The 14,780-nt window shown below is 48.3% G+C and overlaps 1 protein-coding gene across 1 annotated transcript in view; it reads left to right on the forward strand.

Moving 5' to 3' along the window:
- dst (dystonin) overlaps nt 1–14,780 on the forward strand; it is a 193,936-nt gene that overhangs the window by 165,463 nt on the left and 13,693 nt on the right. The window contains 10 exon segments of the mRNA XM_045222968.1: nt 757–926; nt 8,890–9,049; nt 10,412–10,606; nt 10,941–11,069; nt 11,773–11,916; nt 12,341–12,529; nt 12,800–12,935; nt 13,150–13,313; nt 13,540–13,702; nt 14,452–14,606. Coding sequence (XP_045078903.1) covers nt 757–926; nt 8,890–9,049; nt 10,412–10,606; nt 10,941–11,069; nt 11,773–11,916; nt 12,341–12,529; nt 12,800–12,935; nt 13,150–13,313; nt 13,540–13,702; nt 14,452–14,606 — 1,605 coding nt within the window.

Below are 14,780 nucleotides of genomic sequence, written 5' to 3' on the forward strand. Positions count from 1 at the left end.
CAAAACTGTGTGCTGGAAAGCCGTGGTAGAGCATGGGTGGAGTAGGCATTGTGGTGCTCATGTGAATTTCCTTTATTTTTCGGCTTCAGACCAATGCCTACTTCTCACTTAAAATTTATTTTTTTGTTTTGAATTATAGTATACGGTATGCATTAGTGCTTTTAGTGTCAGAGACTAGGCTATTCAGTTGTTGTCCTTGAGCTGTTGTGTGTGAGGCGCTTTTGCTAATCCTTTCATAATCCCTGGATGTACAGAATGTATTAGGGATGGCCCTGATTTTGGATACTTTTAATCCGTGTGGATGAAAGACGCTTGACCCCTTGTTTTTGTTTCAGCCACTGCTTAGTGTCCTTTATAAGCAAATAGGTCACACATGCCACTCACAAATTTCAATCCATGACAGAATGTAGACTGTAGTTTAGGGGGACAATCCTCTGTGAAGGAATCTACCCGCTAAATCATACGTAGTGCTCCAGAAATAACTCAGCTGTGGTTTCTCAGTTGTGCTGCTGACGATTTGTAACAAGACCGAAAGTAAGACCATGGTCAAATTGCTTATGCTACTGTTACATTTCTGACATTTCACTGTTGGCTGTGCAGCTGTCTAGTCTAAAATCGACTAGTTTCTCTTTGCCAGACACACCGTAAAAAACCTTGAACGGCTGGAGACGAGGCTAAAAACCAGCCACAGACTGACTTGGATAGGATAAACTAGCCTAAATAATGACCATGTCTCTCCACCATTGGTTCACGCAGGAGTTCCAGAAGGCGCTGGGGAGCAAGCACTCAGTGTATGACACCACCAGTCGTACAGGACGCGCCCTGAAGGACAAAACGTCACTGCAGGACGACAACCAGAAGCTGGATGACATGCTGAGTGAACTTAGGGACAAGTGGGACACTGTCTGTGGCAAGTCAGTCGAGAGGTAAGGGGACATGACCTGCACATTGCTGTGTAATGGACACATAATATGCATATTGTTATATATTTTACTGTCATCTAATCTTGATGATGATGATGGATACTGAAACTGTGGGCTCTGTGAAGACTTTCGATATACTGTGATTCAACTATAATTCCTCTCAAAATGCAGAATGCCCCAGTAGAGTTTTTGCTGTCAAGTCGTAATGATATGACATATACAGTTGAAGTCGGAAGTTTACATACACTTAGGTTGAAGTCATTAAAACTCGTTTTTCAACCACTCCACAAATTTCTTGTTAACAAACTATAGTTTTGGCAAGTCGGTTAGGACATCTACTTTGTGCATGACACAAGTAATATTTCCAACGATTGTTTACAGACAGATTATTTCACTTATAATTCACTGTATCACAATTCCAGTGGGTCAGAAGTTTACATACACTAAGTTGACTGTTCATTTAAACAGCTTGGAAAATTCCAGAAAATGATGTCATGGCTTTAGAAGCTTCTGATAGGCTAATTGACATAATTTGAGTCAATTGGAGGTGTACCTGTGGATGTATTTCAAGGCCTACCTTCAAACTCAGTGCCACTTTGCTTGACATCATGGGAAAATCAAAAGAAATCAGCCAAGACCTCAGAAAAAAAATTGTAGACCTCTACAAGTCTGGTTCATCCTTGGGAGCAATTTCCAAACGCCTGAAGGTACCAAGTTCATATGTACAAACAATAGTATACAAGTATAAACACCATGGGACCATGCAACCGTCATACCGTGTCATGAGCACTCTCTCTCCCTGGTAGCAACATTAATTGCATTCAATTATCTTCCACTCTGCTCACCTCCCTCTCTCTACTCAGCCTAACTAGCTCCACCTGCCCTGCTCTGCTCTTGTTACCTGGCCAGCTGCACTGCATTTCCCACTCACCATCCTCACCTTGCCTCACTCTGTTCTAATTACTCTGCCAGCTGAACTGCATTTCCCCACTACCTCTCCCAGTATATCAAGCCCTGGTTTTCAGCCAAGCCCTGTCAGATCGTCTTCAAACCCGGACCAGTAACCTGCCTGTCTGCGCTCTGACTCCTGTTTGTGATACCGATCCTTTCTTGACTGCCTCCTTGTTCTACTGCCCGTCTATCCCAACCTGCCTTCTGGACCTCGACTACTCTCCGATCTTCAGCCCCTCCGGTAACTCGTTTCTGCCTTCTGTCTCTCACCACGATATTTGCCCAGCCCTGATCTGTACTTCTGCCTGCCATTCATATTGCTGTTGTGTGTGTGTTCCCCCAGGTCTCCGACCACCAGATGAGCGTGCCCAGACGTTTCACCACCCTCAGCCCGATACGCGCTCCATCACTGGGGAACACACACACTAAGCACTTGGACTGGACACCCCGGACATTTGGTGACCCCCGGAGCACAGGTACCCACAGGAGGACCCTGAAAGACCCCTGACACCCCTGGGACTCCTCTTCCCGCCTGTAACCTTGAATAAAGAACTCTGAATTTGAACTTGCGCTCTTGGGTCCTCTTCTGTTCGTGACAGAACGATCTGACCATCATGGACCCAGCGCACTCCCCTGACCACGATGGAGGAAGAGCCAGAGAGGACTGCCCTACAGCGACTGGAACGCTCTGAGGGAGACATAAATCGGATGGCTGGCGACATCGCTTCCCTTCTCCAGCTATTCAACCAGCAGCAACAACAGTTCCAACTGCAGCAACAACAGCTAGCCCAAGCCCTGCAACTACTCTCAAGCCCGGCTACTCCACCTGCACCCCCCTGGTCCTTTTGTTCCTGTACCACCGATACTCCTTCATCCCTCCGCTGGAGGTCCCAATGCTGCAGGCCCGGCAGTGCTGCCACCAGATCCCCACGCTCCTGAACCAAGGATTGGGAACCCGGAACGTTTTGATGGCAACCAGAAGCAAGTAAGACCATTCTTGAGCAGCTGCCGAATCCAGTTTGCACTACAGCCCAGGACTTTCTCAACAGAGGGAGCCAAGGTGGGGTATGTCATCACACATCTCACCGGTCGAGCTCGGTTGTGGGGAACGGGCGGAATTCGACCGGCAAACCCCAGCCTGTGCCTCCTTCAGTGCCTTTGAGGAGGAGATGTTAAAGGTCTTTGACCTAGGCTCGCCAACAGCCGAAGCGTCACAAGCTCTGCTCACCATCCGTCAGGGCAATCGGACAGTGGCAGACTTCTCCATTGACTTTCGTGCACCCTGGCCAGTCAAAGCTCGTTTAACCCAGAGGCACTGGTGCAAGCCTTCCTCCATAGCCTGGCGGACTATATCAAGGACGAGCTTGTTTCCCATGACCCGCCCTCAACGCTTGATGCCGCCATTGACCTTGCCGTTCGCATTGACCGCCGTATACAGACCCGGAGGAGGGAGAAGGGCCGTCTCAGTCAACCTGCCATCCGTACTCGGGTCGATACCGCTTCTGTCCAGCCCCTGCCTGTCAAGTCCCATAGCCAACTCAATCAGCCTGAGCCCATGGAGATTGGCCGTGCCTCTCTGACTCCCGAGGAGCGTCGGCGCCGTCTAAGCTCCAACCTTTGCCTCTACTGTGGTGGCGAGAATCACCGTGTCGCTACTTGTCCGGCAAAAGCCGCAGCTCACCAGGTGTAGGGGAGATCCGGGTGAGCTCAACAAGCCTTCAGTCTCCCTCCATCCGAAAGACCCTGCTTCATCTCCGCCTTCAGCTTTCTGACAAGACTCATACATTGGCCGCCCTTGTGGATTCCGGGCCGAAGCAAACATCATGGACCCTGAGCTTGCACAGCAACTGGGCGTGAACCATCATCAACTGACACAACCCATTCCTGCACGAGCCCTGGATGGGCATCATCTTGGCACTGTCACTCATATCTCCGCCCCTGTGACAATCCTGCTGTCAGGAAACCACCAGGAGTCCATCCAGTTTCACCTCCTACACTCACCTGGCCAACCACTCATTCTTGGATACCCGTGGCTCCGTCAGCACAACCCCCACATCGACTGGGAGACAGGAACAGTCCGTGAGTGGGGAAGGAGTTGTCACCAGACCTGTTTAAGGGGGGCCACCCTGCCCGTTCACCGGGAAGGATCTAGCGCTACCTCCGACATATCCAATGTTCCGGCCTGTTACCACAGCCTGAAAGAGGTGTTCAACAAATCCAAGGCGACATCTCTACCCCCACACAGACCCTATGACTGCGCGATTGATCTCCTGCCTGGCACAGCACCTCCCAAGGGTCGTCTGTATTCACTGTCAGCCCCGGAAAGAAAGGCCATGGAGGACTACATTAATGACTCTCTTGCCTCCGGGATAATTAGACCGTCGTCTTCCCCCGCAGGAGCGGGATTCTTCTTTGTCGGCAAGAAGGACGGTTCTCTTCGTCCATGCATAGATTACCGGGGTCTGAACGACATCACGGTTAAGAATCGCTACCCACTGCCCTTACTTTCGTCTGCCTTCGAACTGCTGCAGGGAGCCACTGTATTCACTAAGCTGGACCTTCGCAATGCCTACCATCTGGTGCGGATGAGGGAGGGAGACGAATGGAAGACAGCGTTCAACACACCAACCGGCCACTATGAATATCTCGTCATGCCCTTCGGCCTCACCAATGCCCCAGCAGTTTTTCAAGCCCTAGTGAATGATATCCTCAGGGACATGCTAAATACGTTCGTATTTGTGTACCTTGACGATATTTTAATATTCTCAAAGACTCTGTCAGAACACACGCACCACGTCCGGTTGGTCCTGCGCCGCCTGCTGGAGAACTCTCTTTTCGTGAAGGCAGAGAAGTGCGAGTTCCATGCCAAGACCGTTTCATTCCTGGGGTATGTGGTGACCGAGGGCAGCATTCAGATGGATCTCACGAAGGTGTCGGCTGTCACTTCCTGGCCAGTTCCTGAGTCTCGGAAGAAGTTGCAACAGTTCCTGGGCTTTGCCAACTTTTATAGGAGATTCATCAGAAACTATAGCACAGTGGCTGCACCCCTCACGGCGCTAACCAGCACTAAACAACCGTACCAATGGACATCAGCTGCTGATAAGGCCTTCAATATCCTCAAGACATGTTTCACTTCTGCTCCCATCCTCCAGATGCCAGATGCAGCAAGGCAGTTTGTGGTGGAGGTAGATGCTTCGGACGTGGGAGTGGGTGCAGTGCTTTCTCAAAGAGCAGCTGAGGATGGCAAGATGCACCCCTGTGCCTTCTACTCCCGTCGGCTAACCCCTGCCGAATGCAACTACGACATTGGGAACCGCGAGCTGTTGGCTGTCAAGCTCGCCCTTGAAGAATGGCGGCACTGGTTAGAGGGGTCAAAGGAACCATTCGTAGTGTGGACAGACCACAAGAACCTGGAGTATATCCAAACAGCCAGGAGGCTGAACTCCCGTCAACAGCGGTGGTCTCTGTTCTTTACGCGCTTCAATTTCACGCTCTCCTACCGCCCGGGATCTCGCAACATCAAACCTGATGCTCTTTCCCGGATGTTTCAGAAGGACGAGACCACCGCCATGACAGCTCCCATTCTTCCCAGCCACTTGGTCGTAGCGGCCCTCACCTGGGAGATCGAGAAGCAGGTCATGGAGGCTCTTCGGGACCAGCCAGGTCCAAGCACCAGCGCCCCCAACCGTCTGTTTGTTCCAGCAAATCTCAGGTCACCTGTGATTCAGTGGGGGCACGAATCCCGTCTGGCCTGTCATCCCGGCATCACTCGCACCCTTCATCTGGTCCGCCAGCGGTTCTGGTGGCGGGGGATGAGACGGGATGTCCGAGAATTCATCCGAGCTTGTCCCACTTGTAACCGAAACAAGACTCCCAACCAGCCTCCTGCTGGGTTGCTGCAACCCCTACTCATACCCAAGAGGCCCTGGTCCCACGTTTCACTGGACTTTGTTACGGGCCTTCCGCCCTCTGACGGACACACAGTCATCCTTACCATTGTTGACCGCTTTAGTAAGATGACCCACTTCGTGCCCCCTTCCCAAACTACCCTCTGCTAAAGAGACCTCCCAGGTGGTCCTGGAACATGTGTTTCGTATCCATGGCCTACCCCAGGATATAGTGTCAGACCGGGGCCCGCAATTCTCAGCAACCTTTTGGAAGGAGTTCTGTCATCTCCTTGGGGCCACCGCCAGCCTATCGTCTGGATTCCACCCGCAGTCAAACGGCCAGACTGAACGCATGAACCAGGAGCTGGAGAAGGCACTGAGGTGTGTGGCTTCCCAAAATCCCCGGGCCTGGGCTCAACACCTGCTCTGGGTGGAATATGCCCATAATTCACTCACCAGTTCCTCCACCGGGCTCTCCCCCCTTTCAGTGTGTCTACGGGTATCAACCTCCACTGTTTGCCAGCCAGGAGGCGGATGCCACCTGTCCGTCTGCTCTTGCGTATGCCCGCCGCTGCCGCCGCACTTGGGCCCAGGCTCGCACTGTGCTCCTGAAGTCTGGAACCAGCTACGCCGTCGGTGCCAACCGACGGAGGACCCCAGCACCTACTTACCGGGTTGGTCAGAAGGTCTGGCTGTCTGCCCGGGATCTGCCGCTGCGGGTTGTATCACGAAAGCTGGCCCCTCGCTTCATTGGTCCTTTTCCTGTGCAGAAAGTCATCAGTCCAACGGGCGGTCCGACTTCAGTTGCCCGCTTCCATGCGGGTCCACCCCACCTTCCACGTCTCCAAGGTCAAGCCGGTCCATGAAAGTCCCCTGGTCCCTGCAGCTCCGGCGCCACCTCCTCCGCGCCTCGTAGAGGGCGGTCCTGTCTTCACCGTCCGGCGGCTGCTCCGCTCTAGGCGAAGGGGTAGGGGTCTCCAGTACCTCGTTGATTGGGAGGGATATGGTCCAGAGGAGAGGACCTGGATCCCGGCCAGGAGGATAGTGGACCGGACCCTTATCACTGACTTCCACCGACTACATCCTGATCAGCCTGCAATCCGTAGGGGCCGTCCCAAGAGGGGTTCCTAGCCGTCCGGCCCGCCCTGCTCCTGTCTCAGTGCCTGTCCTGTCTCCCGACCGTGACCCTCCAGCTCCTTCTGAGGATGAGGAGATTCACTCGGACCGCTCGGAGGAGTTCTGACCCGCCGCCTGCTCCCCTCCACCCTCCCGGCATGATGTTGTTCTTGGGACTTCTGGGGCCGTCCCCTTGGAGGGGGGTCCTGTCATGAGCACTCTCTCTCCCTGGTAGCAACATTAATTGCATTCAATTATCTTCCACTCTGCTCACCTCCCTCTCTCTACTCAGCCTAACTAGCTCCACCTGCCCTGCTCTGCTCTTGTTACCTGGCCAGCTGCACTGCATTTCCCACTCACCATCCTCACCTTGCCTCACTCTGTTCTAATTACTCTGCCAGCTGAACTGCATTTCCCCACTACCTCTCCCAGTATATCAAGCCCTGGTTTTCAGCCAAGCCCTGTCAGATCGTCTTCAAACCCGGACCAGTAACCTGCCTGTCTGCGCTCTGACTCCTGTTTGTGATACCGATCCTTTCTTGACTGCCTCCTTGTTCTACTGCCCCGTCTATCCCAACCTGCCTTCTGGACCTCGACTACTCTCCGATCTTCAGCCCCTCCGGTAACTCGTTTCTGCCTTCTGTCTCTCACCACGATATTTGCCCAGCCCTGATCTGTACTTCTGCCTGCCATTCATATTGCTGTTGTGTGTGTGTGTTCCCCAGGTCTCCGACCACCAGATGAGCGTGCCCAGACGTTTCACCACCCTCAGCCCGATACGCCGCTCCATCACTGGGGAACACACACACTAAGCACTTGGACTGGACACCCCCCGGACATTTGGTGACCCCCGGAGCACAGGTACCCACAGGAGGACCCTGAAAGACCCCTGACACCCCTGGGACTCCTCTTCCCGCCTGTAACCTTGAATAAAGAACTCTGAATTTGAACTTGCGCTCTTGGGTCCTCTTCTGTTCGTGACATACCGCTCAGGAAGGAGACGCGTTCTGTCTCCTAGAGATGAACGTACTTGGGTGCGGAAAGTGCAAATCAATCCCAGAACAACAGCAAATGACCTTGTGAAGATGCTGGAGGAAACCTGTACAAAAGTATCCATATTCACTGTAAAACGAGTCCTATATCGACATAACCTGAAAAGCCGCTCAGCAAGGAAGAAGCCACTGCTCCAAAACTGCCATAAAAAAGCCAGACTACGGTGTGCAACTGCACATGGGGACAAAGATCTTACTTTTTGGAGAAATGTCCTCTGGTCTGATGAAACAAAAATAGAACTGTTTGGCCATAATGACCATCGTTATGTTTGGAGGAAAAGGGGGCCGCTTGCAAGCTGAAGAACACCATCCCGGCAGCATCATTCTGTGGGGGTGCTTTGCTGCAGGAGGGACTGGTGCACTTCACAAAATAGATGGCATCATGAGGAAGGAAAATTATGTGGATATATTGAAGCAACATCTCAAGACATCAGTCAGGAAGTTAAAGCTTGGTCGCAAATGGGTCTTCCAAATGGACAATGACCCAAAGCATACTTCCAAAGTTGTGGCAAAATGGCTTAAGGACAACAAAGTCAAGGTAATTGAGGAATGGGCCAAAATTCACCCAACTTATTGGGGGAAGCTTGTGGAAGGCTACCCGAAACGTTTGACCCAAGTTAAACAATTTAAAGGCAATGCTACCAAATACTAATTGAGTTTATGTAAACTTCTGACACACTGGGAATGTGATGAAAGAAATAAAAGCTGAAATAAATAATTCTCTCTACTATTATTCTGACATTTCACATTCTTAAAATAAAGGGGTAATCCTAACTGACCTAAGACAGGGAATATTTACTATAATTAAATGTCAGGAATTGTGAAAAACTGAGTTTAAATGTATTTGGCTAAGGTGTATGTAAACTTCCGACTTCAACTGTATAATAGAAAACAATGATAGATTCTGCTGTCAGGGGTCATTACGTATGTTCATTAATAAATATTTGTATTTCCTCTCAGGCAAAACAAGCTTGAGGAGGCGCTGCTGTTCTCTGGTCAGTTTACTGATGCCCTGCAGGCCCTGATTGACTGGCTGTACAGAGTGGAACCTCAGCTGGCAGAGGACCAGCCGGTACATGGCGATATAGACCTCGTCCTCAATCTCATTGACAGTCACAAGGTAAAAAAAGAAACATTCGTAGAATAGATCTTTATTGTACAGCCACAGAGCAGTACCCTTGGAGCAGTTTGGGGGTTAAGTGCCTTGTTCAAGGGCACAATGGCAGTAGGTGCCTACTTACAGCGTATATCTGCCCAAACTCTGGGCCTAAGCAAATGTATTTAACTTGATTCTAAAGCTCAAACATATCCTATTTGTGTCCCATGTAATAGGAGTTGAATGAAGTCAAGATTTAGAAGCTATACTGTGTATATTGTTCAGCGTACTTTATTCTCCTTCCTGTGGCTCACAGGCTAAATATATGAAATACGATTATGGCCCCAAGAGCGGTAATTTATTTTCCCCCCATAGCTGTTTGTCGGAAATGGAAATTGTGTTAAGTGACAAAACGCTGTTCTGAATTGGCGGAGACACGAGATTGCTGAGGCACAGAGAAATAAAGGGTGCGTGGCCTGGCAGGATATCTGAGTCACTGCACTGAAGTAGATCAACAGTCAAGAGCTTGGTTTAGTCACCCTCCATATATGGCCTTCAGATTCATCCAGATGACTTCATTGGGGTGCAGAAGTAGGGTTGGGGAGTAACTGATTACATGTAATCAGATTACAGAAACTTTTGAAAAACTAGATGATTACTTCTTGGATGTTTGCAAAAAAAATACATGACACATTTCTGTTTTCTCCATCACATTCAATTCAGAATTGAAAAAAGGCGCATGTTTAAGTTTGTTCCACCTGAGCGAGTCTGATCACAAGTCAGAGACCACTATGATGACACACCAAATGTGTTTGATGGATCCTTTTAGTCTTCTTCTAATGCATTTTAAGGGGAAAGTCATCCAAATGTAACTGAAAGTAATCAGATTACGTTACTGAGTTTGGGTAATCCAAAAGTTACGTTACTGATTACAATTTAGGACAGGCAACTAGTAACTGTAACAGATTATATTTAAAAAGTAACCTACCCAACACTGTTCAAATTGGAAGTGCTTTTAGCACAATATTAGTGTATTAGCTGGATAGGTTTCAGCCCTGTCGAACTGTATTAATCCCTATTTTTCACAATCAGTGTTGATTTTGGTTCGTATGTTTTGGACTACAGTTTAGCCCTGAGGGAAATGGGGCTAGATGACTGTTTGTATAACTTGGTCTAATTTATATTGGCACTAGGGATATTCTAGCAATAATTACTTGTGATGTGGTACTGCAAAGTGCTGTATATTCAGTAATGGATAGATGGAGTTTGTGGTTATTGGGAAACATGATCTGTGAGTGTGTGTGTGTGTGTGTGTGTGTGTGTGTTTTGTTTACACTGCGTCTGTGTGTAGTGTCTAATTAGTTCTCTCTCTGCCCTATCTTCCAGGTGTTCCAGAAGGAGCTGGGGAAGAGGACGGGGAGCGTTGCGGCCCTGAAGCGTTCGGCTAAGGACCTGATTGAGAGCAGCCATGAAGACTCATCCTGGGTTAAAGCTCAGATGCAGGAGCTGAGCGCTCGCTGGGAGACTGTGTGCGCCCGCTCAGTATCTAAACAGACCCGGCTGGAACAGGCGTTGTGTCAGGTAGGACTCTCACTATGCCAAACCTCTCTATATCACCTATTAAAATTACATTAGTGGTGTTCCAGGTCATCTTTTTATGCAGTTTCACAGATGATCAGATTTAACAAAGCCTTGGGGGGTGTTGGATGGGTTAAAAAAAATTAAAGATTTTAACAAATCTGTTAAATGTCTCAGGAACATCATTCATATGATCATAGCAATCTTCTGAGTAGTGCAGTGTGTCTGCAAAAAACACTATCCCGGAACGCCATCATTAGGACCTGGCTGAGTGCTTAGAGGAATGCTTTTTGGAGACCTGTGTGTTGATGAACTGTCCCCTGTCCCCTCGCTGCAGGCTGAGGAGTTCCACTCTACGGTCCATATCCTGCTGGAGTGGCTGGCCGAGGCCGAGCAGAGCCTCCGTTTCCATGGCACCCTGCCCGACGACGAGGAGGCCCTCAGGGCTCTTATCGAGCAGCACAAGGCAAGTGACATTTAACCTGGAACATCGTCATCCTATAGAACAACACAGTGTTTCCCTACAGACTATCTTCCAGGCGGGGCAGAATGGTCCCTAAAGAAAAATCCAGCAATATCCAAAATATAGAATAAAGCTTTAAGATAAAAGCTGACCAAATGCGAAATGCAATATCAGGCCATAGATGAATAGTTGTTCTGGGCTATTTAAAGGCTTGTATAAGCTTTAGGGATGAGGCTTGCATTAACTATTTTAATTCTGAGCAAAATAGTACCTTGCTCAAACATATGGCCGTTAAGGCAGCTATTTGCAGAGAATGTGGGTATGTTTCTCCACTCGACTATCATTCTTTTCTGATGAGGTACTCTCATAATGTAGTATCGACATTTAAAACACACTTCACTTTGACAGTCTTTACACGTCTATCATGCTTGCCAGTAAAAGTAGAAATGCCATACATGGATTTTAGATGGTGGTTTGCTATTCCATTCCAACTACTTCACAATATTGAGTTTTCCTCAAGCATGATCTCACTGAATCTAAAATAGTTTCCCCTGACTTCACATAACATTACTTTCTTCATCTCCACTTGATCAGGTATTGACAGAGGAACAGAGAAACAGAGATACTGGCTGCTAGGTTTATTTTGTATTTCTATTTTGACGCAAACATTGTCGATTGCTAATGGAAACCAATGGTTCTCTTTCAGGAGTTTATGAAGAAGCAGGAGGAGAAGAGAGTAGGCCTGAACAAAGCCACCAGTATGGGGGAGGCCATCTTGACCATCTGCCATCCAGATTCTATCACCACCATCAAACACTGGAACACCATCATTAAAGCCCGCTTCGAGGAGGTCAGTGAACACTTACATGCATGTTTGCTGTGCGTCATAATGGAGGGTGAGAGAGCATAGGCCTATATCATGGCAAAGCAGTCTGCCAACTCCTTAAATATCACTTGCATGACCTCAATGCTTGCCAGGATGTTTCATCACGTTTCTCAGTCATACAGATAGAGTACTTTCTCACTTGGCTGTAACTAATCATAGTTTAAGTGGAAGGCCATGAATGTAAATCTTGTTGTTGGGGGTTCAAATGACTCACTGGGTTGTTCAAATGTCTCAGTGGGTTTGAGCATGGTGTTGCTAACACCAGAGTTGTGGGTTTGAATCCGCATGGACCACGTTACTGAATATGTATCACTTTCAATTGTGTTTTTTTTGTGGATAAAAGCGTCTGCTAAATGACCAGATGTATTAAATGGTTTCTACATATCAGGTCCAAGCGTGGGCACGGCAGCACCAGCAGCGCCTGGCCATGGCCCTCAGTGATCTGCTGGCCACTCAGGAGCTGCTGGAGGGTCTGCTGGGCTGGCTGCAGTGGGCTGAGGCAACACTCAACGACAAGGACAAGGAGGTCCTGCCTCAGGAGATAGACGAGGTCAAAGCCCTCATCGCTGAACACCAGGTACAGAGTGACCAGGAGCTTGACAGTGTTATCCTCCTTTACTATATGATGTAAAGGTAGAGTTTGGTGTATTACTTGGTGCTTGGTTGATCACTGCCAGTCTAGTAGTACTAGAAATGTTATTAGAAGATACTATTCTAGATAGAGTAGCTCACTCTTTCTAGTAACATGAGTTACTGTATGTGTACTGTGCATGCAGTACACTGCCTTTGAAGTAAATACAGTATACAGTACAAACTGAAAACGTGTTGTTTCTGTGTGGCCCTGCAGACATTCATGGAGGAAATGACCAGGAAGCAACCAGATGTTGACACGATCACCAAGACACACAAAAGAAAGGCTGCGGGTGGTAGCGAGCCTGCCATCCAGTCCCAAATCCCTGTCCTGGAGAAAGGAAGAGGTGGAAGTATGTACCCATACCAGGGCTCCCCTAAACGCCCTGACCTCAGCCATCTGGCCCTGCTCTGATGCACTGCCTGCACCATGACACAACATCCTCATAGCTTACCTCACTCTGTGTCCCCGAAATGATATCATTCCTATGTTTTTTTTGGTATGGAACAAAAGTTATACAATGGAAAAGCGGTATCACTAAACAGGAGGTTGTTTTTCACCTACAGGAAAGCGTTCTCCCACACAAGCCATGTACCCGTCAGCGTCACAGCCTCCCATAGAGACCAAGAACCCCAGGGTCAACCTGTTGGTCAGCAAGTGGCAGCAGGTGTGGCTACTGGCCCTGGACAGGAGGAGGAAACTCAATGATGCCATGGACAGACTTGAGGAGGTACATTTGATAATTTAACCCTATGTTAGCTAAATGTTAATTACTTTATGTGCTTTATGGAGACATTCAGAAATTAACTAGATTCCATATTCAAAATGATCTTGCAAGCCATCACCAATGTATTGTGCTAGCTAGCCTGTGAATGTCCATAGAGAGAGAGACTATCACTATGTTCAATACAATGTATATCATGGTGTACAATGTATTGTGATTTATTTTATTTCAGCTGAAGGAATTTGCCAACTTTGACTTTGATGTGTGGCGGAAGCGCTACATGCGATGGATGAACCATAAGAAGTCACGTGTCATGGACTTTTTCAGACGCATTGACAAGGACCAGGATGGAAAGGTCACCAGACAGGAGTTCATTGAAGGCATCCTCTCCTCCAGTAAGTATTGTGAGAGGATCCAATCCGGCTTGCAGGTGGTTTGAGTAAATTATATATTTTTTAAATAAATTATTATAATAACAAATTAGAAAATAATATTGGGGGGGGCAAACTCATTATACTTTAACATGACTCAAACCAAATTGAAACTGTGTAGAGATGATACATACAGTTTCTTGACTGTGCCCAGCTCTCTAATAATCACCGAAATGAAAGCTAGACAGTCAGGGAGCATTGAAAAACGATGGATAGAGGAACATTTTTGGCAAATGCTGAAATATAACACAGTTTCAGTGCGGCCCTCCGGACCTTGTTGAAGACCGAATGTAGCCCCCAGGGCAAAATTACATTTTATCCAGAGCGACTTACAAGAGCAATTAGGGTTAAGTGCCTTGCTCAAGGGCACATCAACAGAATTTTCACCTAGTCAGCTCGGGGATTCAAACCAGCAACCTTTCAGTTACTGGCCCAACGCTCTTAACCACTAGGCTACCTGCCGCCCTGACCTATACCCTCACACCCCTGACCTATAACCTCTTCACATTATAGAGCAAAACTGAGCTGCACTGGGCTGGCCTGGTAACACATTCACCATAGATGTTGTAACAATGCTGGAAAGAACAATGCGAAAAGAAAATATCTGAGCCAGCACAGTACGATTCAGTTCAGTACGCTAGTGTGAAAATGCGTTATTGTCAAGTTTCCCAGAAATGAGAGAATTATTTTCCGTTTTTTATTTTACATTCCAGAATTCCCTACCAGTCGGCTGGAGATGAGTGCGGTGGCAGACATATTTGACCGGGATGGTGACGGCTACATCGACTACTATGAGTTTGTGGCTGCCCTTCACCCCAACAAAGAGGCATACAAACCCCTCACAGATGCAGACAAAATTGAAGATGAGGTACTATATGTGTTGACATATAACTCAGACCGTAAATCAGGGTTCCCCCAACTGGCGGCCCGCGGGCTGAATTTGGCCCGCAGGTGGTTTTATTTGGCCCCCAACATTTTCTGAGCAAAAACATTGTTTCATTTTAAGACATAAAAGACTGTAAAAACACCAGGAAATCAGCTC

This window comes from Coregonus clupeaformis, chromosome 1 (assembly GCF_020615455.1).
Source record: "Coregonus clupeaformis isolate EN_2021a chromosome 1, ASM2061545v1, whole genome shotgun sequence".
Lineage (NCBI taxonomy): Eukaryota > Metazoa > Chordata > Actinopteri > Salmoniformes > Salmonidae > Coregonus > Coregonus clupeaformis.